This window comes from Onychomys torridus, chromosome X (assembly GCF_903995425.1).
Source record: "Onychomys torridus chromosome X, mOncTor1.1, whole genome shotgun sequence".
Classification (NCBI taxonomy): Eukaryota; Metazoa; Chordata; class Mammalia; order Rodentia; family Cricetidae; genus Onychomys; species Onychomys torridus.
Genome location: NC_050466.1, coordinates 35937655 through 35962474, shown reverse-complemented (window position 1 = coordinate 35962474; position 24820 = coordinate 35937655). Strand labels below are relative to the sequence as shown.

At 41.7% G+C, this 24820-nt stretch overlaps 1 protein-coding gene across 2 annotated transcripts in view; it reads left to right on the top strand.

Moving 5' to 3' along the window:
* Nucleotides 1–849: 849 nt before the first annotated feature.
* Nucleotides 850–24820, top strand: part of Arhgef6 (Rac/Cdc42 guanine nucleotide exchange factor 6) — a 122171-nt gene continuing 98200 nt past the window's right edge. The window contains exons 1-2 of one of the 2 annotated variants that reach the window (XM_036174612.1): nucleotides 850–2671; nucleotides 3854–3937. In XM_036174612.1, coding sequence (XP_036030505.1) covers nucleotides 2507–2671; nucleotides 3854–3937 — 249 coding nt within the window. In that variant the 5' untranslated portion in view covers nucleotides 850–2506. Of the gene's footprint in view, nucleotides 2672–3853; nucleotides 3938–13473; nucleotides 13772–24820 lie in introns of those variants that run through there. The other variant, XM_036174613.1, reaches the window with a different exon arrangement.

The window sequence follows — 24820 nt, the reverse complement described above, 5'->3', positions numbered from 1 at the left end:
AACACAGAGGTAAAATCTTCATTATAGAACTACGGATAGACCCAACATCATCAATGAATCTCAAAATGTTGGTGTTAAGAAACTACACAGAGCCAAGTACTGAGGCCAGTAAGCGTAGGGAATGACTTAGAAAAATGAGACTCTACTTGGCTTGGGCTATGTGCACCTCCCTTTGCTAACAATGTATCTAGCAACATGTCAGCAACTGGAGACACCCCCCCCACCCACACACACACACCTGCTTTAGGCTTCACATATTCCTGCTTGAAACAATGGAAATGTGTCAGTCTCTTTAGAAACATTTTTCTAATGTCTGACAATTAGGTGCCCTTGAGTATCTTCCTTCCTTTGGCTGCTCTCAACCTTGATAGTGTGTTTCTTTTGATCTGTACTATTGATTGACTTTGAATAAAGTTTCCTTACTAATTTCACAATACATGTGAGCCTTTATTTCAGTTATTTGATTGAGAAACCAAGAACCTGGAAACACCTGGTCCAGATTATGACCACCGGTAACACTACCATATTGTATAATTCCCTTTATGCAAGATCCTTCAAAAATACAAGCTAACATAAAGGGACTGAAAGCAGATGGGCACTTGCCTGTGATGTACAGAAAGGGTAGGAAAGAAGGAGTTGAAAGGGCACATGCACACTTTTCAGACTGAGAGAAAGAGTTCATCTAGAGCAGTGGTTCTCCACCTTCTTACTGCTGCGACCCTTTAATATAGTTCTTCATGTTGTGGTGACCCCCAACCATAACATTATTTTCATTGCTACATCATAACTGTAATGTTGCTACAGTTATGAATTATAACATAAATATCTCTTATTCAGAATTCACAACATTCGACCCCTATGAAAGGGTTGATCAACCCCCAGAGGGGTTGTGACTCACAGGTTGAGAACCACTGATTGTGTGAGATTGTAACCAAATAGCCTGAGAATGTCAAAATAGTTAAGTTGGCCTGGGGATATAGCTCAGTTGGTAGAGTGTTTGTCTAGCACGTACAAAGTCCTAGGATCAACCCCAAGCACATCATAAACTGGGTGTAATGCTGCATGCTATAATCCCAGCACTTGGGAGATGGAGGCAGAAGGATCAGGAGTTCAAAGCCAGCCTCAACTACATGGACCGATCCCAATCACTGTCACCATCAAAAGCAGGAGGAAGGGTGACAAGAAAAGGATTGTGAGACTTAGCAGCAAACAGCTATAATTAACTGGATGCCTCCCATATGTAAGGAGAGATACTGGTGGCAAATGCCTTGCATTTGCCAACATAGAGCTACGTAATTAAATTTTGCCTTAAAGTTTCTCTCTAGTATGACTATTTTACCTGGTGCAAAAAATGTTTGAGAATAAAAGATCCCTCTTGTTCATAGTACAGAGAAATTTATGGTAAGGCAGAGTTTAATAGTTCTTCTAGATTCACGACTGAGGTTTGTTTTCAGGTCACCATTTTAAATGCAGAGTGTTTGTTGATGGAGAAAAGTGAATTTTTCAGTCTGTAGTGTAGACAGAGAGGACAAGTGCTCTTTTGTTCTCAAGTGCTCTGTCTCCAAGCATATTTCCCTCATTTTCTCTGACTGTGTCTGAGTCTTTGCTAAGGGGACTGCAGCTGGACTGTGGAGTGGAACCCGGTCCAGAAAAAGAATCGCTAAAGAATGCAAGTAAACAGGACGGCAGATGTTATCCTTAGCCTATTTCCCTAAACATAGCTTTTTGGCTACAAAGTAAAATGCCATTCTTCCAGCTTCTGCTTATATGCAGTGATGGCTGACAGCAGGGACAATCTTCCTTTGCTTGGCAAGTTCTCACCATGTGACTTCACGTGTTTTGTAAGGAAAGAATGATCGTGACACACAAAATCTCTGGGAGATTGTCTGAGGACATCCGGCCATTTCTGGGAGGAATTTTTTCAACCCACCTAAGTCTTTGAGTTCTGTTTTACCAGCACAGCTCCCCATGAGGCTCAGAGCTATCTGACCTAAGAGGCAGTTGGCATCTTCCTCCTGACAGAAGCCAGATTTTTCACTGTATCGACAGCGTTTTCCCAGTCTGCCCCATGCATGTCTCATTTCCAAGGTTCTCTGAAGTGCTGGCTCACTCCAGGCTCCACGAGCCCTTGCTTACTTTCTGCCTCCCCAGCATCCTCTTCGCTTCCTTTCCTACAGCTTCTTGCACTGTTGTGTGTGTTCCTCCCTTAAAAAAAAAAAAAAAAAAACCTAATGAATGTGTTTTGCAGGTTTTGAAAAAACCCCAGTGATGTTATCCCAGGAGTCTGTCCATTCCTTATCATTCCTTTCCATATCTTTGAGTATGATCTCTGTGGTTTAGAAATCCCGCGTTCCACTGTTGTTAAAGAGAAGTTGCCTTAAACCTTTGCCCTGCAAGCACCAGAAGAGAGCTCATAAAAAGGAAGACAGCAGCAGATGCAATCACGGATGTGGCTTAGTCCTCGCAGCTGCCCCGGAGAGCTGTTCAGAGTGTACGAGCCTCAATCATGAATCCAGAAGAACGCGTTGTGACATGGCTTATATCTTTGGGAGTTTTAGAGTCTCCCAAAAAGACCATCTGTGATCCAGAGGAGTTCTTGAAGTCCTCGCTGAAAAATGGGGTAGTGTTGTGCAAACTCATCAACAGACTTCTGCCTGGTTCGGTGGAGAAGGTAAGGTTGTTTGCGCAGTGTCTTTGGGATTGCTTTCACCACGAAGCAGCAATAATTCCCTTCTTGAGATTTTTTTTTTTCTGTTGCCCGGTCATGGGGATTCCCTGCTTCAATATCTTTCTAAGAGTTAGGCATTCTTTCTTACTGCCCTTGTACTTTGAAAAAGTCAGAAAATGAAATATCCTTCAGTAACTGGCACCAAAATGTTACCCTACTAAAAACCTGTTCCAGCACTAGCAGTCTGGGATGGGAGGACAGGCTTATCATGCATGAGTTCGCTGTGTTGTGGATGGAGATGCATCTTAAACTTCCCTGTACACTTCGGACATGTTTTGAACTTTGGGTACATGAGTCTGTGGCATAATGAAATATTTGTAGTAGATCTTTCTGGTGTTTGAGAAGTTGCCTAAAAGTTGATTCAGAGTTCCTTTCTTAAGAAAAAAAAATCAGTTGAAGAAAAGTCTATTCACAAAAGTCAGTGTTACATAAAACTCACAAAAACCAAAGAGAAACCAAGTGTATGTATTGAATGCAATGAGCATTCAAAGTGAAACTAAACCTTGCTCAAAAAAAAAATCCAAGATATTTGAGGTTAGAAGCCCATATTACAACAGTAGTAGGCAATTTTGTGGCGTTAAAGGTAGAGTTCTTACCGTTCTTTTCTCAAAGTCATTGTGGAATGTGACTGTAAGAAGGCTTCTTTTGCCTTTTGGAATCAGTTCTTTTTTATTGAACAAGTGTATTTACTTATAATTTCTTGAGGAACAGTGATAAGATAGTGAAATATAATATAAATATAATAACAACAAATTATCATGGGAGTAGAGGGAGGTAATGCATGTGTCCTCAAATGAAAGCAGGAACTAAACTAATGGTGTGTGTGTGTGTGTGTGTGTGTGTGTGTGTGTGTGTGTGTGTCTTATTCTCTCCAGTTTGCTATTCTCACAACCGACTTGAAGATGCAAGGAAATCTTTTTCAGCAGAAGCGGCTCACAGCCATTTGAAACGAAAACCAACCGTTTAGACATTTGCGTCACTTCCTTCAGTGGTTATTCTCTTCCTGGATGGAGAGCAGGGCTGCCCTCTGCCTTCAAAAGCTGACCATATCTAGTTATCTGCAAATGGGGATGATCGTTTGTCATGGCTTAGCAATCCCTAAGTGACATTTGACTTTTTCTCTAGTACTGTCTGGAACCCCAAACTGAGGCTGACTGCATCAACAACATCAATGACTTCCTGAAAGGATGTGCAACCCTTCAAGTGGAAGTAAGCTAACCTGCCTTGCCTTTCATTTTGCTACTATTTTCTGTTCTGTTAATTAAAAAATGTCTGTAAAGTATGTGATTAATTTTCACGGCAAGTAGCCACAAAGATAAACAGAGGTGGCCCTTTAGAGAGACCAGAGTTGAGACTAGTGATCCCCAGTGGTGCATTGCTAGTGCATGTCTTACAAAACCTGATTCTAAACAAAGCAAAATCATTAACTGGGCATGGTGGCACACACCTATAATCTGCAACACTAAGGTGGTAGAAGCAGGAAGATCAGTAGTTCAAGGACACCCTTGGCTATACATTTAAGTTTGGGACCAGGCTAGGCTAAATGAAACTCTTTCTCAAAAAAACAACAACAAAGAAAAGAAAGAAAGAAAACAGAACCAAAAGGAAAGATTTTTTTGTTGTTTTTGTTTTTTGGTTTTTTGGTTTTTGGTTTTTTTGAGCTGAGGATCGAACCCAGGGCCTTGCACTTGCTAGGCAAGCACTCTACCACTGAGCTAAATCCCCAACCCAGGAAAGAATTTTTAAAAATGCAAAATGATGGCTTTTGAACACAGCTTCTTTTCAGGTGACCAAGCTTTTTGTGGGTGTGCTTCCTTATTAATGGGTGGGAAAAGTGAGTTACTGACTATTACAGAGGGTCTCAGCAAGCTGCATTAAAATCAGTTTAAGAAAAGAAATGGCCTGGTGCCTAAAGATTAGCCCTGAAAACATACATACAAGCAACATTATACTGACTGAGCAGGTTCTATTTAGGGATATATATGTATCTGCATATACATATATACACGTAGTAACAATTAATGGAAAAGAGGTCATGAATTTAAAGGAGAGTGGAGTAGGAGGATTTGGAGGGAGAAAAAGGAACAGAGAAATGTTGTAATAAGAAGGAAAAAAAGAAAATCTTGAGAAAGAAAACAGAAAAAGAAATGGCCTTTTTACTCTCATTAACACTTTGGAACAGAGGGAGGCTTTGGGAAACTACAAGAACCTGGTCTTTAAGTCAAAACTGTATTTAAATAGAGCAGGAGATTCAGATCAGTGGTAGAGGCTTGCTTGTAATGCAAAGGCCCTGGATTCAGTCCCCAGCACCAAAAGAAAAACAGTGAAAAGCAAAACAAAAACCCCAAGCCACATGAAACTGTGTTGCATGAAGAACCCTACTGCATGCATACATTGTATTACTGAAAAAGAGTGTGATATTTCTATGTGTGCCAAGTTACGTTTTTGTGCTTCCGTGTTGTTTTTGTGGTGCAGGGACTGGATCCTCCTCTTACATGTGCTCGGGGGAGTGCTAGCATGGAGCTGCATCTTCATGCTCTCTCACAACGCTTTTGTCTGTGAAATAGACATAACATCAACTACCTCATGATGTTGTTTCGGGGTCAAAGGAGATATTGCTTAAATATGTAGGCTTAAAAAAGTCAATGTCCTAAAATATGAGATAATTTGTGTATTATCTTTAGTGTATTATCTTTAGCTCAGAGCCAGGTCAGAGGTGCTCTACATTAGTAAGCAAGTATTATCTGTGGACAAATGGTAGAGGTTTGAGCAGGGACTCTGATGTTAGACATCTTGGGATGAAATCTCAGTTCATATTCACTAGTAACATTATGACCTTTGAATCTGTTATTTAACTGTGCTTCTATGCCTTGGACTCTCCACCTGTGAAATAGGAATAATAGTGGCACCTGCCTGTCTATTGATATTGGTATGAAATTTCAATGACTTAATATATGCAAAACCCTGGGAAAAGATACTGGGGAATATTATTTTTAAAGTAGCTATTTATTATTGTTGCTGCTACTAATATTATTATCTTTACTAGCTGTTGTCTCAGCTGAACTTTGTTTCCTTCAAAAATTTTCTTAAAGCTAGCTGGGTCTAGTGGTATAAAACTTTCATCTCAGCACTTGGGAGGCAGAGGCAAGTGGATTTCTGTGAGCTTGAGGCCATCTTGGTTTAAAAAGATAGTTCCAGGAATACAATGTGAGACCTTGTCTCAAAACCAGGTTTTTTTTTTTCTTGAAGCTAAGCCTAATCTAAAGCCACATCTGTGTCAGAATATCTTATTCCAATGTGCCTTGCTTTCCAGTTTGAGAGATCCCCTCACCCATCTTGAGGTTCACAGTCCATGTGACTTCAGAGCATGTGATATCCATTATAGGATGCTGTCTACTGTGGAACAGACCATGACATTTCTTGGTTGATTTTTCAAATAAAAACATGGTGAAGTTGCCAGTGATTTCTGTGCTGAAGCTGCCAGAAGGTGTACTGTGCTTCTTTGCAGTTCTAAGAATACTGCATGATAGAGAAACACCTCCTGCTGCTCCACTGTTGGGGGTTTTCTGATAACTAAAGATTATTCCTTTAAGCACAAATGCTTAAAATAGTCATTTCTTTTTTAAATCAGAAAATGTTCTATCCACTTTGGGGAGAAATTTTACTAAAAAGTGTATCAGACTGACATGATATGAACATTATAATAAAAAAGTGACTGACATTGTGGTTATCATGTTCCTTCTATGGCTTCATAGATGTGTGTGTGTGTGATGTATGTACATTATGTAGGGTGCACGTGTAGGCTAGATGTCAAAATTGGTGTCTTCTTCTATTTCTCTCCAGGTGACCAAAACCATTTTGAAACAGTTGGGATCCCTTATATGAACAACTGAGTTTTAGGAAGCTTGCTTTCTTTTCTTTTCCTTTCTTTTCTTCTCTTCTCTTCTTCTTTCTTTCTTTCTTCCTTTCTTCCTTCCTTCCTTTCTTTCTTTCTTTCTTTCTTTCTTTCTTTCTTTCTTTCTTTCTTTCTTTCTTTCTGAGATAAAAATCTCTCACTGAACCTGCAGCTTGCTGTTATGGACAAACTGGCTGGTCAACAAGCTCCTCACCCACCCAGCATCGCATCGGGATGATAGGCAGTTGCTGACAATGCTCAGCTACATGGGTGCTGGGCACCCAAACTTTGGTCCTCATGTTTGTGTAGCTAATATTTTACCCACTGAGCCATCTAACTAACCCTATATGCTAGAACCTTTCTTCTTCATAAAGTTACTTGGCATCACTGTATGATAGGGACTAACAATACAGAGGACTTTATATATATATATGTATTCTGGACGTTTCATTTTCAATGTATATATGTGCACCATATGTGTGCATGGTGCTTGCATAGGCTAGAGGGCATCAGAGCTCCTGGAACTGGAGTTGCAGATGATTTTGAGGTACCATGTGGTTGCTGGAAATTGAACATGGGTTCTCTGTTAGAGTAGTTAGTGCTCTTAACTGCTAAGCCTTCTCTCCAGCCTGGCTGCAAAAGATTTTAAACTTTTTTTTTTAAGTTTAGCATTCATTGTGGTGGGTTTCATTACAGAGAACAATACAGAGAATTTCAAGGGTCAAATGAAAGAATGTGTCTACAGCTCTTAATATATCATTCCATTTAAACCCTAGTCCTACTGCTTACTGTTACCTTGTGACTAAGTGCTCTTTGTACTGTTATGCACAAAACTGAGCCACATTGAGTCACTCACACAGCCCAGGGAAGACACATAGAATCACTCCAGAAGGCATGAGACTGAAAGCTGAGCTGGAAAGCACGGAGCAGCCAAGTATGTGGCCAGTCCAGTCTCCAAGCTTCTAGGTAGCTGAAAAACAGATCTGTATTCACAGAGGTCATGAGAGAGAGGGGTCGTCTCAGGCACCAAGTCCTTTAAACAGTGTGGCATAGGGCATGCCTGGTGGATCTGAGTTAACTTTGTAAAGCTCTAAATGTATGAAAAGCAAGAAGAGGGCTTGACTATCCCAGAGCACACTATCATTTATCTGAAGAACAGCTGCTAGTTCAAACCTGTCAGTTTGGAAGATTGTAACGCTGAATCAAACAGTGGTGACTGAGTATTGGGTTCAGAGGTGTGGGGACCACATTACAGGTTTGTGATCACTTGGCCTCCCCAGATGCCCTCTATCTGCTGTTGACTGTGGATATCAGAGTTTAGGATCGGTAGTGGTTCCTACAGCTAATAACAGAGAAATCTCAAAAACAAAAACTCCTTCCAACTTTCATACTATCCTTTGAGACATTTTTTAAATTTTGTTGAAGTCAAATTTGTTTATTTTTGTGTGTATATGTATGCGTGTATGTGTGTGTATGTCTGTGTTGGCCACAATGTATGTGTGTAGGTCAGAGGGTAAGGTGTCTTTCAGTAATTATTTCTTCTCCCTTGTTGAGGCAGGGTCTGTCTCATTTCTGCTGTTGTGGTGTGTCCTCTAGGCTAGCTGATCTGAGAGCTTCCCAGCAGTTTCCTCCTCTTTGCTTCTCATCTCACTGTACTGGGATCACAGATGTGCACCAAGGCATCTGGTTTTTTTTTTTTTCAGTTAAAATGTATTTTATCTTTACATGTGGTTTGCTTGCATGTGCGCTTGTGCATGGACTACAGAAGAAAAAGTGTCAGATCCCCTGGAACTGTAGTTATGACTGCTTGTGAACCACCGTGTGGGTATAGGGAACTGAATCCAGGTCCTCTGCAAGAGTAGCCAGTGCTCTTAACTACTGAACCACTGCGTTCTGGACATCCAGTTCATGTTGTCAGGCTTGCCCAACAAGCATTTTCACCCACTGAGCAATCTCCCCAACTCTCACCTTTTTTTTTTTTTTTTTACATTGACTCTTAGTGTCATCTGAGAAACTTGCACAAGCAAAGGTTGTGTTTTCCCATAAGAATGTTACCACAAATGGAGCTTCTTTCCTTCTACTATGTGGGTTTAGGGACTTTACCCATGACGCCATTTCACTGGCCCAAAGTTAATTCTTTTGGATGTGGACATGCAGTTTTTTAATTACCAAGTTCTTAAAAAGACTACTTTTCTTTCCCTTAGCTGATTAACATAGCTTTGTAGTAGCTTTTAAAGTGAGAAAATGTGAGTCCTCCAACTTGTTTTAGTTTCAAAACCAATTTGGAATACTTGAATGTATGGATGAGTGTTATATCATCTCCTGCCTGTGTTTTCTTTTCTCATCTATCTATCTATCTATCTATCTATCTATCTATCTATCTATCTATCTACCTATTTTTGAGGCCGGCATTCATTGTAAAGTTCCAGCTGGCCTGGAGCTTGCTATGTAGAGCAGGCTAGCCTTGAACTTACAACAAATTCTTCTGCTTCTGCCTCCTGAATGTTTGGGATTACAGGTGTGTGTCACCATGTCTGCCTCCATTTCTTAAAAACAGACCTTGACAAGGACTGTTTTGAACTTACAGATCACTTTGCGGAATGGTGTTCTCTAAGTAACTAAGTCTTTGGATCTGTCAACATGGTTATCTTTCCATGCACTTATGTCTTCTTTAATTTCATTCTATCTTTTTTTATATAGTTTATAACATATGTGTCTTATACCACTTTGGGTCAATGTTTTTGTCCTAAGTATTTCATACTTTTTTTGTTTGAAATAAGGTCTTATGAAACCTAGTCTGTCCTTAAATTATGTTGCTATGCAGCTATGTAGCTAAGGCTAACCCTGAACTCCTGAACCTCCTGCCTTTTCCTCTAAGTGCTGGGATACACTTCAAGATGCTATTACGCTATTACACGTGGAATGTTATTTTTAATTATTTGTGCCAGTTATGCTTGTGTACACCTTTAATCCCACATATAGAAGGTAGAGGCAGTTAGACTTCTGTGAGTTTCAGATCAGTGACCCTATCTGAAAATTCAATTGTCTGTCTGTCTGTCTGTCTCTCCCTCTTTCTCTCTCTCTCTCTCTCTCTCTCTCTCTCTCTCTCTCTTTCTCTCTTTCTCTCTGTTTGTGTATGTGTAGTGTCCATGTGTGCTCATCTGCTTGTCTGTATGTGTACCACTTGCATATTGGTGTCTGCAGAGCTCAGTAAAGGACATTGGAACCCCTGGAACAATAATAGTTATATGTGGTTGTATGCTATCTGATTGGGATGCTGGGAACCAAACCCAGGTCCTCTGTAAGAGCAGGAAGTGCTCTTAACTGCTGACTCATCTCTGCAGGCACGCTTTGGAGCGTTCCTTTGCTAGTGCAAAGAAATACAATTAACTTTTTTTGAAAGATTTATTTATTTATTGTGTACACAGAAGAGGGTGCCAGATCTTATTACAGATGATTGTGAGCCACCATGTGGTTGCTGGGACCTCTGGAAGAGCAGTTAGTGCTCTTAACCTCTGAGCCATCTCTCCAGCCCTACAATTAAGTTTTAATACTTATTTTGTATCTTTCAACTTTTCACATTTTTTAAGTCTAGTAGTTTCTTGGTGGAGTTCTTAAAATTATAGGCATACTTTGGGTCTGGACAGTTTTCTTTCTTTTTCTGTGCTACTTTATCAGGCTAGAACCTCTAGTAAACATTGAGTAGAGGTGGTAGAAGCAAGTGCCTTGTTTTGCTTTTGATCTTACAGAAGAAAGTGTTAGACACTGAGTACAATGTTAGCTCTGTAGTTTTCATAAACGGACTTTAGTGTTGAGGCCATTTCCTTGGAATCCTAGTTTGTTAAGTGTTTTGTTTTGTTTTTTGAGACAGGTTTTGTTTCTCTGTGTAGCTTTTTTTTTCCCCTGGATCTCGCTCTGTAGACCAGGCTGGTTTCGAACTCACAAAGATCTGCCTGCCTCTGCTTCCCAAGTGCTGGGATTAAAGGCATGTGCCACCACAGCCCAGCTTGTTTTGTTTTTTTAAGTTACAAAAGATGATATATTTTGCCAGTTGGCCTTGGGAAGTGGAAGTAGGGAGTTCTGAGTTCAGGGTCATCCTCAGCTACATTTATGTGCTCCCCATGGGTATGTTATGTTGTGAGTGCATTTGCATATATGAGTTGAGGTTTGCATATGGAGGTCTGAGAAAAACCTTGGGGGCTGAGCCTACCCCTTAGTATTTTGAGTCTCTTTACTGTTCAATGCTACATACTGTAGGCCAGCTCTACATGGAGTCTCCAGGGATGCTTCTTCTGTCTCCACCTCCCATCTTCCTATAGGAGCACTAAGATTACAGATGCGTGCTGTTGTGCCTAGTTTTATGTAAGTTCTGGGGATTTGAACCCAGTTCCTCATGCTTGTGTGGTATTTTACCCACTGAGGCACCATCTCCAGCCCAGTTTCCTTTGTGCATTTTATGCTTCTATTGAGATGATTATTAATTTAGGCTCTTTATAATAATGATGTATTATATTGATTGATATTCATATGTTGCATCAATCTTTCATTCCCGTGATAAATCCCAGTGACTTATGTTGTTTATGTACAGAGAATTTTTGTGCATTTGTGATTATTCTTGAACACCCTTTCATCATAGAAATGAATTACTGTGTCAGATTTTGATAGATAATGTCAAATTTTCCTACAAAAATGCTCTACTAACTTATATTTCCACGAAAATCATAGAAAGTGTTTTCTTTCTCATGTCTCTGTCAACATTGCACATTATTTATCTTTAAAGTTTGCCAAAGTGATGGATGAAATAGCATTTTTTGCTATAATTTGTATTTCATGATTCCAAATGAATTTGGACATATTGTCACTCCTTTATAGTCCATTTGTATTTCTTCTTTGTAAACCAAATCCATCTTTTTTATTTTCTCAAAGAATGGAGGAGGCAGGGAGGCTATTCAGTCAAGCCAAAACTATATGAAAAAATGATCCTTATTTTGAGCTAAAGTCACTAAGGAGACCAGGAAGTCACTCAGCAACATTCACGGGGTCTGATCACTTGAGAGTGTCCTGAGTTCTACTTCTCTGGCTGTACTGTTCAACAATAGCCATGTGACTTCGGGTCTGTGGAAGCTCTAGCCCGGGGGCTTTTCCTTTGCCCCAGTAGAAACATTTCCTCTGTCATCTTCTACCATGGAGCCCTGCCTAGGAATCCCATCTCCATTTTGCAGACTAGGCATGTCTTCTGCTTCTGTACCCAGCTTACTTTGTAAACAAAGTTTTGATTATGAAGGGGTTATTAGATGAATATGTGATTCAAATAGTCTCTCTCTCTCTCCTTCCTTAAGTCTTTCCAGTATCAGCTGGTAGCAGTATGGTTTTTCTCTGCCCCACCCCCTTATTCCCTCCTGACTTCCTGAGTCACTCCATCTGCCTTGTCACCATAACAGCACGGGTGCTCTCCCTAAAGTGAGGCCTGTGGGATGGACCGTTTGCCATTTCCCAAGGACTGTTCTGAAGGGAAGCAGTCCTAGAAGTAAGGCAGCTTTACCAATGCTCATGAGTTAATGTGAAATCTGCTGCCTTCCTACTCTAGCTCTAAGAGAGGAGAAATAGGCCAGACCACTAACTAATGGCACTTGCCTGAACTCAGAGTTTTTCTCTCTAGGCCTCTCATGCTGGCCTCAAACTCACAGAGATCCACCTGCCTCTGTCTCCTCAGAGAGCTGAGATTAAAGGCGTATGCCACCATTGCCCAGCTAAGAAGCCTGCACAGAAGTTGGAGAATGTCTCATGGTTCGGCCCTTTTCCATCTCGTTCCACTGGGCAGAGCTTCCACTCAATTTGACTAGTAGGAAGACTAAAAAGGGTTTGGGCACCTTTTTTCTGTAGTAGTTGAGCCAATGTGACACTCCTAACAGAATTCCAGAAGATGAAATGTTATCCATTACCATGGCTGTCCTAATCTTTTACTGACTGTGCTGCATTTCTATAAAAATTGAGCTTCAAGATGTACACTATAGCACACATCTCAACTATTCCATAAGCTAAGACAGGAGGATGTGAGTTCCAATCTGGGTTACATATGAGACCATATCTCTAAACTTAAAAGGAGCTTATGGTGCAGTTCAGTGGTAGAACACTTGCCTAGCATGAGTTCCTTTAAAAAGGCTGATTTGGGGTCTGTTCAGGGAAGAGATGGGTGTGAAGGGCCACTAAGCACTTCTCCACTTGGGGGAACAGGGTGGGAGGATGTCTCAGTGGGTCACCATGCAAATTGCAAGTCCCAAGTTGCATCCCTGGATGGGGAAGGAAAGCAGTCCACTAGCTAGTAATGGCTAGTCCTTGACTCCAGCATTCCCAACCCGGGAGTTTTGGAAATGGCCTTAGGCACTGGTAGCCTTGATCTTGGAAACTGGGTGGCAGCAGCATGCGCAGTGTAGCTGCAGCCCTTACACCGCGGCTTTTGCTCTTTCCCTGACTACTGGGGTGCTGAGACTGCTGCCACCACTGCCACCACCACTGCCGCTGCTGTTGCTGCTGCTGCTGCTGCTGCTCTGCCCTGTGCCGCTGTCACTTCCAGTTCCTACTTCTGCGATCCAGGTCCGGGTCATCGCTTCCCCGCTGCTGGCCCGGTCTCTCCAGGCTTCTCTCCTTCCCGGGTTCTGGCTCCAGGCAGCAGAACTGGGTCTGGAGAAAACCCTTCAGCCAGGCTCCCACTGGCCACTCGCTTCCCTCCTGTGGCCGCCCCACAGGGGCACGCCTCCCGCAGCCCGGGATCGGAGCTCTAGAGAGAGAACTTGAAGGCAAGAATCTGACTTCCCTCTTCATTAAAATAAATAAATAAATACATAAAAATCCTTTGCCTGGGAAGCTTGGAAGCTCAGCAAGGAGTTTGGAGACGGGCGCCCCCTCCTCGCGCGTCCAGGAGCAAAGTTGCAGCCGCCCCTCCCTGCCGGCCATACCAGCAGGCTCTCCAGTTTCGCCCTGGTGGCGGCCGCGCGGGGCAGGGTCCCAGCTCCATCTGGGGACAGCGCTTCCCGCAGCCTTGGCACAGGCTGGCGGCGCTCGGCGGCCCCGTGACTCTGAAGGGCGAGCCACTTCCAAGGAGGAGGCTAGAGGGATCCAGCAGCAGGAGGACAAGCGAGCCAAGCCAGGTGACCTGCCTGAGGGGCAAGGGGTCAGGGGGAGGGGAATGTTGAGGGCCTGGTGCTGGGGGGCTGGAGGAGCCAGGGGAGGAGCCGCCCTTCCTTCAGGATTGACCGCCTAGGTCTGCAGCCCCAGACGCCAGTCTGTTCTCTGCCAGGGCCTCTCCTTGGTGCACTGAGTCCCTGGGTACCCAGAGCGGGGGCGGGGGCCAGGGCACAGGGTAAGGACTCGCCAAACTTAGGGGCATGTTATCTAGCTTCGGCCAAGGTTTGTAGCAGACTGGATTCTGTCTTCTGTCCTCCCTGGAACCAGAGCAAAGAGTCAACGGTACTGTTTTTGATATAAATTTGATGCTCTCCCAAGCTGGAAGCAATCCATGCATTGGGGAATGTTTGACACAGGTCTGTCGCAGGAGTGGTTTTCGGATGGACTCTACCTGGTATTTCAAAGTAGCTGTAGTTGATTTCGAGTTTTCATTTTCCAGTCATTGAAGGACCCAACAGGTATTCCAGCTATTTCATTTCTTAGTTCTAGAGTAGAGAGCTCTCATGTTTATCTCTGTTTCAAATATCTTTCTTCTCAATACCTTATATTTTTAGTTTGGTTTTGTTATTGTTTTTGAATGTAGGAGTGACTCACATGGTTTTTTACCCTCTTTTCTTAATGTGTAGTGGGAGTAAAAATATACTCAAAGAATATATTTTGCTATGAAACTATATTTTTCAATAAGACCTCCCCATAAACCAGAACAGCCATACAGAACAGGGCTAAATCTCAATTGTTGTTTAAGTTTTTAAGGTATTGATTTTAAAGACAAGATTTTGAGGTCTAGACTGCTTTCCTTACTTATATTTGCCTGGAAAAATCCAGTTTGTCCTTGAACTTGCTATCTTAATTTTGACATTGACCATGGTAAGAGGATCTCTGATGACATCATTTGCTCCAGCCACTGAGAGCACCTCTGTCCAAAAAAATGTAAGGCCTGGGCCTGCCCTTGGACTTCAGCAAAATATGATGCTCCACGCCAGGCAATGCTGCAGTCCCTTCTTACATAAGCAAACTCCAGGCCCATGTGGCACAGGGTATGCTTGGAGCTGTTAGAACAAGACAGGGGCTCTTTCCATGGGAGTTGCTGAAGGATGAATGCAGTTTTGAATTTAAGAAATGGCCAGCTAATAATCTCACCTTGCATTTCTTTGGTGCTTAACTGTCTTTTCCTTTTTTTCTCTCTCTCTTTTGGAATGCTTTCCACTTATTCAAACTCCAACTCTTTATAAAGGGCATTTGAGAATAGGCATTTCTTCCAATTATCAAAGAAACAGAAAAGTTTGGCTAAGCACAGTCATCGTGCTCCCAGTAGTAGAGTCAAAAGGCTAACTCTGCTCCTGCTTCCTGCCCAGATTTTGTTGTTTGTTTTCATGAAAAGGTGAGGCTTTGTACAAAAGTGTTTTATTGGAACATTGTATGAGTGGTCCGTGTCCTCTGAACCAATTGTTCATCTGCTAGCTCTCAGTTTGGCCTCCTTTGCTTGCATAGAGTCTGTTCTGTAGTTACAGTGAGTGCAGGGGCTGGAGTTTGTGCTTCCCTCTCTGGTCTACCACTTTTCCAGTCATACTCAGGGATAGCAAGGGATGGCTAGAGGGAGCAGCCAGGATCTAGAAATTTCCAATCCTCATTTGGCAGCATGCATGGAGGATTAGTTCAGTCTCTAGAAACTTCTTCAGAAGGCAACAGAAAGGGCATGTGTTTGCTTTACTTACAGTGATGTGTTTCTTCATCACTGTTGTCAGGAGTTTATGTGCAAAGGAGGAAAAGTAGATGAATACCATTTCTCCCACACCTGTATGTTCTAGACTTGGGGCTGGCTACTCTTAGTATATTATCTAATTTAATCCTCACAGTAGCCCTGAGAGGCAGGTGACATTGTACCCACTACAACAGTGGTGAAAACTGAGGTATGGGGAAGATCTATACTTGTGCCTCATCCTGGCAGTGCAAAGCAGACACAGGAGAGTCAGCTAGACCTCATTTCCTCTGTAACAAGCCACACTGTGGCCGTCAAGGAGCCACTGATAACATACAGAAACACGGAGAACCTTGGTTTTCAGACATGACCATGCATCAGACGCATCTGGGGTACTTTTAAAACCACAAGTATTAGAGTCTCATTGCCCGGAGATTCTGACTTGATTGTCCTACAATGAGGCCTTTGCATTGGTATTTTTAAATGTTTGAGTCAGTTTAGTAACATGAACTTTTTTAAAAATTGAAAATATTCTAATTGTTTGTGCTGATGAATCCCCACAAACTGATTCACCCATATGACCTTCACATGGCTTAGGGAGCAGAACATTGTGAATAGCTTCAAGTACTCTTGTGTGCCTTCTCAGTCATGATTTCTCACCATCTGACTCCTACAAGAATAGGTTGGTGTGGTTTTTTCCTGTTTTGATATATGAGTGGGATGGTAAAGTGTGTAGTTGCTTTCATAAAATTTTCTTCCACTAAGCATTATATTTGAACAAGCATGTTGTAGGTACTACTGTTTAATTGATTTTTATTGCTGAGTAGTATTCCATTGTATGGATACACCAAACTTTATTTTTCCTATTCACTCACTGATGGACATTTAGAGTGTTTCCAGTTGGTGTGTGTGTGTGTGTGTGTGTGTGTGTGTGTGTGTGTGTGTGTGTTTGTGTGTGGTGTGGTGTGTGGTGTTGTTGTTGTTGCTTCGATGAACAATGTCTCTGTGAATATCCTTGTGGGTATCCCCTGAAGAACATTTCTGTTGAATGTATGTATAGTTATAGAGTTGCCTGATCATAAAGTATGTGTATATTCTGCTTTAGGAAATACCACCAGAAAGGTTACTGAAGGGGCTGAGCATTTAGAAGATGTGTTTTGAGAACTAGGCAAACAGTTCTGGTGTGTATCAAGGGATGAGGAGCACTTCTCTAGTTTATTCACATTGCAGCTATCTGGCCACTTCAAGCATTTGCCACATGGCTGAGACCATAAAGAAAGAAATTCTTGTAGTGGCACAAGTCTATAATTCCAGCACTTGGGAGGCTGGAGCACAAGGATGGTTGAGTTGGAGGGAAGCCTGGGCTACATAGTGAGTTTTGGGCAGGCTACAGAGAGAGAGAGGCAGAGACACAGAGAGGGAACTGCTGGATTAGGCAATTTATACATATTTTCTCATAATCCTTTATCCATTATGTTACAATTTTTACTTTGTTTATTATTGTGATTATTAGTGTGTGTATGCACAACTGCCATTGCACATATGGAAGCTAGAAGACAATTGTCAGGACTCACTGTGCTTATGTTTTAATGTATCTGTTGGCTTGTCTTGAAAGTTATTAGGCAGAGGCCAAAGATTCTTCATCCTTATAACCCCAGAGATGGAGCAAGGTTCCTAGCAGATCCCAGTCCTTGAGATGGAGCAAGGTTCCTAGCAGACCCCAGTCCTTGAGATGGAGCAAGGTTCCTAGCAGACCCCAGTCCTGTGGAGCAAGGTTCCTAGCAGATCCCAGTCCTATGGAGCAAGGTTCCTAGAAGGTACTCACTAATATTCACTAAATAGGTGATTGTCCCGTGGAATGCTGAGTAGTCAGGGGAGTCTTTAGTTAGAAAGGAAGCGGTCCATTTTTGCACTGAGACTTTCATGCTTTGTTCCTATGAGATGGCCTCAATCTCCCACTCAGAGACAACTTACTTTTACTTAGCTGAGCATGTGAGCATTAAGGGTAACCTGGCTGCTCACCCCGGACTGATTAGAAGTAGTAGATGAGGTGAGATGAGGGAAGGTGTGTGGAAGGACAACTTGGCAAACTGGGACACAGGGCCTGAACAAAAATCTGGGATAAAGGAAAAGAGGATCTAATGCAGATTCGACATGATAGAGATGCCAAAAAGTGTATGTTTGAGTGTGTGTGTGTGTGTGTGTGTGTACAAAGCATGGAAGAATGAAATCAATGCTACACTGCCAAAAGAGAGAAAAACTATATAAATCAGACCACCAAACACAGAACCATCTGAGGTCCTTTGAGTGGGAGGCCAGGCATACTTTATGTGGGACTTGGTGACTAGAATTTTCTTTTTGCCCTGCCTTGCTCTGCATTTGTTTCCTGCTTCAGACATTCTCATTCATCTCCCTGTCCCCTGTGCAAGCAAGTGTGTGTGTGTGTGTGTGTGTGTGTGTGTGTGTGTGTGTGTGTGTACAGTATAGTAGCACAGTGGTTGAGAGCTTCAGCTTAGCTTTGCATTTGGTCTGACCTGGGTTGGCTACTTACTATGGATATGCCAGTCTGGCAGGTGGTAGCGGTACATAGGACCACTGATGAGGTATATGTTACCCTTAGCGTTAGTGACAGATGGCAAGAAAAGCAGTTTGCATAGTACCTGGTACCAAGTATAGACCCAATGAATGCTAGCTCCTTTCCTCCTTCCCATTCTTTCTCTTCTCTTCTCCTCTTCTCTCCCCTCCAGACTCCTCCCCTTCTGTCTCCTCCCCTTCTCTCCCCTCCTCTCCTCTCCTTTCTCTTTGCTCCTCTCCTCTCCTTTCTCTTCTCTTCTTTCTTTTAAGTTGGTCTTATGTATCCCAGATTTCCCTCAAAGTCTCTACATAGCAGAGGATGACCTTGAACTTCCAATCCTCCTGCTGTTATCTCCTGAGTGTTGGGATTATAGGTGCATGCCACCAGACCTGTTTTATGTGATGCTGAGATTGAGCCCATGGCTTTGTTCATCTGAGGAAAGCACTCTACAAAATGAGCTTTACTCCCAACCCTGAAAGCTCATTTCTAATTGGAATTTTGATGTCTTCTAGTAGACTTATTCATAAGTCATTCTGCTTTATGAAAACAACAGCTCTCTTGGTTATGTTAAAATAATCCCATTTGATAAGTGAGCTAGATGATCTCTTGAAATTGTAACATTTAAACAGATTAGATATAGAGCAAGGATTACCTGTAGGCTCTCCCAGGGTTCTGTGCTTTTATATTAGCTATGCTGGAAAGTTAGACATGAATGAACTTGAAATAGGGAAACAAAAACATCCAGCCATCTTGTATCTCACTACCATGTACTATTTGGCAGAGACTGCCTGGTTTTGGAAAACCATCTTAAATAGTAAAACCAAAGGTGAAAGCCGCACATAGTTTGGAATACTTAACACATGCCTTTTTCAGAAAGCAAAACAAAGTTGAATGTTTCTGGGCTTTTTAGATGAATTGTGGTGGCAGGTTTGGCTCCGGCTCTCATGATTAACTACAAAGATGAATTCATTCAGCATTGTCAGTGTCTTTCTGAATTGAAGGGTCTTTCCCCCTGAAACTGAAATTCTCATCAAGCACAATCACTGAAGTTTAGAGTAGGTTGCAATGTGTTTAAAATAATTTATCTAACGTATTTGCTTTGGGAAACCACAGGAAGACAGTTTCATTGCTACTGTAGCTCATTGTAACCCATGGAACACAGGTTGGAATTCTGACTTGTAGTTTCAGACAATATACAAAACCATCTGAATTTTAAGAACAGCTTGCGGCAGTTCTCATACTTTCTCTACCTCACAGTCTTATAGTTGTTCTGAATGCACACCCAGGCCATATATCTATTAGACAGGGCTTCCCTCTGTCCTGGAACTCACTCTATACAACAAGCTGGCCCCAAGCTCATGGAAATCTACCTGGCCTGCCTCTGCCTCTCAAATGCTTGGATTAAAGGTATGTGCCATCATACATGGCCAAGTTGTTTTTTTGTTTTTTTGTTTGTTTTTTGTTTTTTTAACCGAAAAGAACAATTTGCATATGTTTTTCTTTATATCAAGCCAAGACTAGAAATGTACTTAAGGATCCAGTTGTAAAGAGGAGACTGAATTATTTAGTTCTTAACTGCAATAACTTCTTTAGTTGCCATTTTGTGTTCTAGTAATAGAAACAGCTTGGATAGATTCTTCTTGAAATTGAACACTCAGGCAAGCTGTCCATTATTTTCTAGTCTACACACCAATTAGACAAATATAAGAAAGGAATATTTTCAGTTTCTTGTTTTTGCCTCTATGAAAGGGGCTTAGTTCATGTGTCTTTTCAAATGAACATGTTTACTGTGACATTAAAATAGCACAAAATGTAAAGTGTAATACCCAACCTAGAGAAAGATGCTTATTGTTTCATTTAAATTAAACATTTCAATGAATGATCTTTTATTTTTGGTGATGACTGTAAAACATTCCCCTTGTGCACAGGAAATAAGTAATAAACCTGTTGAACTGAGCATAGTTAGGGGGATCAGAATTAATGGCCGCTATTTTTTAAAAACTAAAATATGTAATTTCTAAAAAGGGAGCCCATTGTTTCTGAGTTGAGTTGTATGGACCCACTATCTATGAAAAGGAATGCATTTTGTCAGTAAATTGGATCACTGCAATCTTCCTGACTGGAAATGTAAATTCTCTCTTTTTAAATCTCACTCACTCTGATTTGCTTTTAATGTTGACTCTAATCCAGGCTGTTTCTGAAGGCAACTGAGTACAATGTGCCTCTTTATTTAAATCATGCAGCCTTGCTCAGCTTTCCTCAACTCCAGCTCATTCTAACTTGGTCACATGCCTTGGTTAGACACTCCTTCAGATCAGTGTAAAAGTTTGTGTTGGGTTGGCCACACAGCATAAGGTATATGCTACCGTTGGTAATGCCATTGGATTTAGCACAAGTCAAAAATGCACACTAAACTTTTCTGTTGTTCTTGTTTATTTGAGACACAGTATCGCTATGAAGCTCTTGCTGGATTAGAACTTTACATTTAGCCCATGGTAGCATTGAACTTGTAGCGATCATCCTGCTTTTCCTTTCCGAGTGCAAGGATTACAAGTATGATGCTTCTCTTGGGGTGTTTATCCCCCTCAGGCAAAGTCTCACCATGTAGTCACAGCTGGCCTCAAATTTAGAATCCTCTTGCCTCTGACTCCCCAGTGCTAGGATTATGATACCTGGCTGTCTCACGATGTGCTTTAAAAAAAATATTCATTACTATCTATGTCTCTCTGTGTCTGTCTGTCTGTCTCTGTGTGAATGTGGATACGTGTGTGTGTGTGTGTGTGTGTGTGTGTGTGTGTGTGTGTGTGTGTGTGAGAGAGAGAGAGAGAGAGAGAGAGAGAGAGAGAGAGAGAGAGAGAGAAAATGTGGGTGCAGTGTGCATGCATGTGGAGGTCAGAGGACAACTTTCAAGAGTCAGCTCTTTCCTTCTACCACATGGGTTGAGGGTCTGTGAGGCTTGCACAGCCAGTTCTTTTCCTGCCTGGGCTTTCCTGCTGTATAGGGTGTGCTTTTTGAATTGCAAATGAGAGAAGTGTGAAGCCACACACTGGTCCCTTAAGGCCCTTGCTTACCAGCATTTTATAAAAGGTAATTGTCCCACCTTGGCCAGAAGCTGTCTGGTTCAGAGACTCGGGTCTTTTCGTATGTTTTATGACAGAGTTTTATGTAGCCCAGGCTGGCCTCAAACTTTCTATCACTCTGCAGCTGAAAATGACCTTGAGCTCTCCGGATTTTTCTGCCTTCCCCTCAAAAGTGCTGAGGTTACAGGTTCACAGCACCATGACCAGTTGAGAGAATAGGACCTCTGATGATGGCCTATGGAGTGTGCCGATGACTCCCAAGAGTACCTAGTAATACATCATTTCTGTTTGGCTTCTGGCGGAAGATTTACCTTCCTAATTAAGTTCCACTTAGACAAATAGAGTAAAATCCCAGTTTTATTCATTCTTAGGGACTTGAATATTATTACAGAGATCAGACATGTCAGTTGAGGGATTGAATAGGACAAGAGGGAAAAGGAATTAAATCAAGGTGAGATAGCATGCAGCAGCTTGCAAAGTGGCAAGCAAAAGCATTATTAAGGACTGCTTTCACCCTAGACACAATAACAAGACATTTTTCTACTTCTTGGAAGTGTTGACTTTATTTTAAGAGGCAGCTTAAGGTGTCAAGTTCCCAACATCTTTTATGAAGAGCCGTGCCTGTGAAGCAGGCCTGAATACTAAGAAACATATATATATAATTTGTGTATTCTTCAAGGCTAGATCTATAGTGAAGTGAGGTTATCTTCTCAATAATTATAGAGAAATATATGCAAATCAAAAGAATGATGTATTTGACTAACAAAATAAATTTAAAGCCAGCCATGGCAGCGCATGCTTGTAAGCCTAGCAGTAAGGGAGCTAAGGTAGGACAGTCACAAGTTTGAGATCATCCTGGGCTACATAATGCCTTCCAGGTTTACCTTAGCTATATAACAAGACCCCATCTCAAAAACAGAATTTGAGAAAGCCGGGGAGATGGCTCAGTGGTTAAGAGCATTGGCTGTTCTTCCAGAAGACCCCACATGGCAGCTCACAAACTGGCTGTAACTCCAGTCTAAGGGGATCCAATGCCTCTTCTGGCCTCTATGGGTACAAGACATGCATATGACACACAGATAAACATATAGGCAGAACACTCACACATATAAAATAAATAAATTAAAAATTAAATCTAGCAACTTTTGGTGAAATATACTATAAATAAGTATTTTCTTTGAATTTACTATTTTTGAGATTAAAATGTAATTACATTTCCCCTTCCTTTTCTTCCTTCCAACCCTTCCCGTGCATTACCCTTGCTCTCCCTCTCAAATTCAAGACCTCTTTCTTTGTTATTACACACACACACACACACACACACACACACACACACACACACACACACTCCTACATATAAATACAAGCTCTCAGTCTGTGTAATATTACTTGTATGTATATGATTTCAGGGCTGACCACTTGATATTGGGTAACCAATTTGGGGGCCCTTCCCTGGGGAAGACTACTTCTCCTCTTTTCAGTATTCTGTGTTTCTTATAGTTCTTTATCCATGGTCCTGGTCCATGAGATTTCTCTGTTTTGTGTTAGCATGTCTGTTGGTGTCATCTTGTTCATGCCTTTTTTAGGCATTCATGCTGGTGAGATTTTGTGGATGTAGCTTCTCTTACACTTCTAGGAGACATTGTAACCTAATATGTTTTTTATTCTCTGAAGTCAGGGTGGTACCTGGCAATGTGTTATATATTGAGGTACATCTTGATGTGGGATTTAAATTTTTACCTTCAGGGGAAGACAGCAGAATGGAAAGCTTGATTAAACACACATAGAATCCCAGCATTTGGGAAGTAGAGGAGGATCAGGAATTCCAAGCCAGCCTCAGATACATGAGACACTGTCAGAGAGAGAGAGAGAGAGAGAGAGAGAGAGAGAGAGAGAGAGAGGAGAGAGGAGACATAGAAGTTAGTGTACATGGGGGTGACTTCTTTATTTCCCATTTTTTCAAGTGTATGTATGTAGTGTGCACTTTGGTGTATGGGTGCACATGCATGAGGAGGTCAAAAGTCAATATTTGTGTTTATGTATATGTATGCGTGCCTGTGAGTGTATGCCATGTGTGTGTGTGTGTGTGTGTGTGTGTGTGTGTGTGTGTGTGTGTGTGTGTGTAGATACTCAAGAAGGCAGCAGAGCCTTTGGAGCTGGAGTTACAGGCAGCTATGAGCTGCCTGATGTGGGCTCTGTGTACTGAATTCATGTCTGCTGGAAGAACAGCAAGTGCTCTTAAGCACTGAACCATCTCTCCAGCCTTCTACCTTTTTATTCAGACATGCGCTCTCACTGTACCTGGAACTCATCAATTCTGTTAGACTGGCTAGCAGGTAATCCCCAAGGATCTGCCTGTCTCTTACTGTCCAGCTCTGTGGTTATAGAAATGTGCCTGTTTTTTATGTCATGCTTACATGGCAGGAACTTCACTGACTAAGCAATCTCCCCAGCCCATTTACCAGATCTCATATAGTATCCCTTTACGTGTCTTCCAAGAAAGTAATAAATTAGTGTATTCGCTAGTGTTCTGTTGCTGTGATAAAACACCAAAGCTAAGGCAACTTGTAGGAAAGAGAGTTTCTTTAGGCTTATGATATAAGAATCTATCATTGCGGAAGGCATGACAGCAGGCAGGTGTGGCAGCTGGAGCAGAAAGCTGAGAACTCACAGTGAACTGCAAGCATGAAACATAATTAGGAACTGGAAACGGTGTTGTACACTCTGAAAGATGGTCTCTGATAACATCCCTGTTCCATCAAGGCCATGCATCCTAAACATCCCCAAACAGTACTACCAACAGGGAACAAGTGTTCAAATGCTTGCGGTCACAAGGGGGCATTTCTCATTCAAACCACCACAATGAGTTCTTGGTATATACTAGCTACTCAGATGGTATTTATTCAATAGATAGTAGCTTGATCTTAATTTTAATTAGCTTTAAAATGTTTTATTCTAGATATCTTCGATGTCTAACACTGACTGTATGGTGAGTGAAAACAGAAAAACAAAGTTAGGTCCCCTCTAACATTTTTTAAGCCAAGCTCTTTCAAAGTTATCTTGTTTTACCTTTGTTTTGTTTTGAGACAGAGTCTCATTACATAGCCCAGATTGTCTTCCATCTTGTGTCCATTTTCCTGCCTCAGTTTCCTCCCTAAGGTTTTTTTTTTTAATTAGAAAAAGAAAGTTGTGAGAGCTTAGGTCCTCCTACCTGTCTACTTCTTTCCCTACCTGCCTACTTCTTATTTCTTATCTTATCTTACCCCAAATCTCTTGGTTTCATTGGCCTTTCCTTTTTTTTAACCGCATTTATTTATTTTATTGTGAGCATATGTATGTACATATGAATGTTTATTTTTTATTGTGTGTCCATATATATGTATACACAAATGTGTGTGCATGGCCGTGCAGGTATGTGGAGGGGAGAGGAAAACTTTTGAGAGTGTGTGTTCTCCTTTCACCATGCAGTTTCCAGACTGAATTCATATTGTCGTCCATCTTGGCAGCAGGCAGCTTTGCATGATGACCCATCCTGCTAGCCCCTTCATTGACCTTTCAAGATGAGACTTCTACATATGACATGTTCCTATATGTCACTCCCAAAGTGACACAAATGGTGAAGTCAAGTCTCCCAATCACACTCTTGTAATAAAAGAAT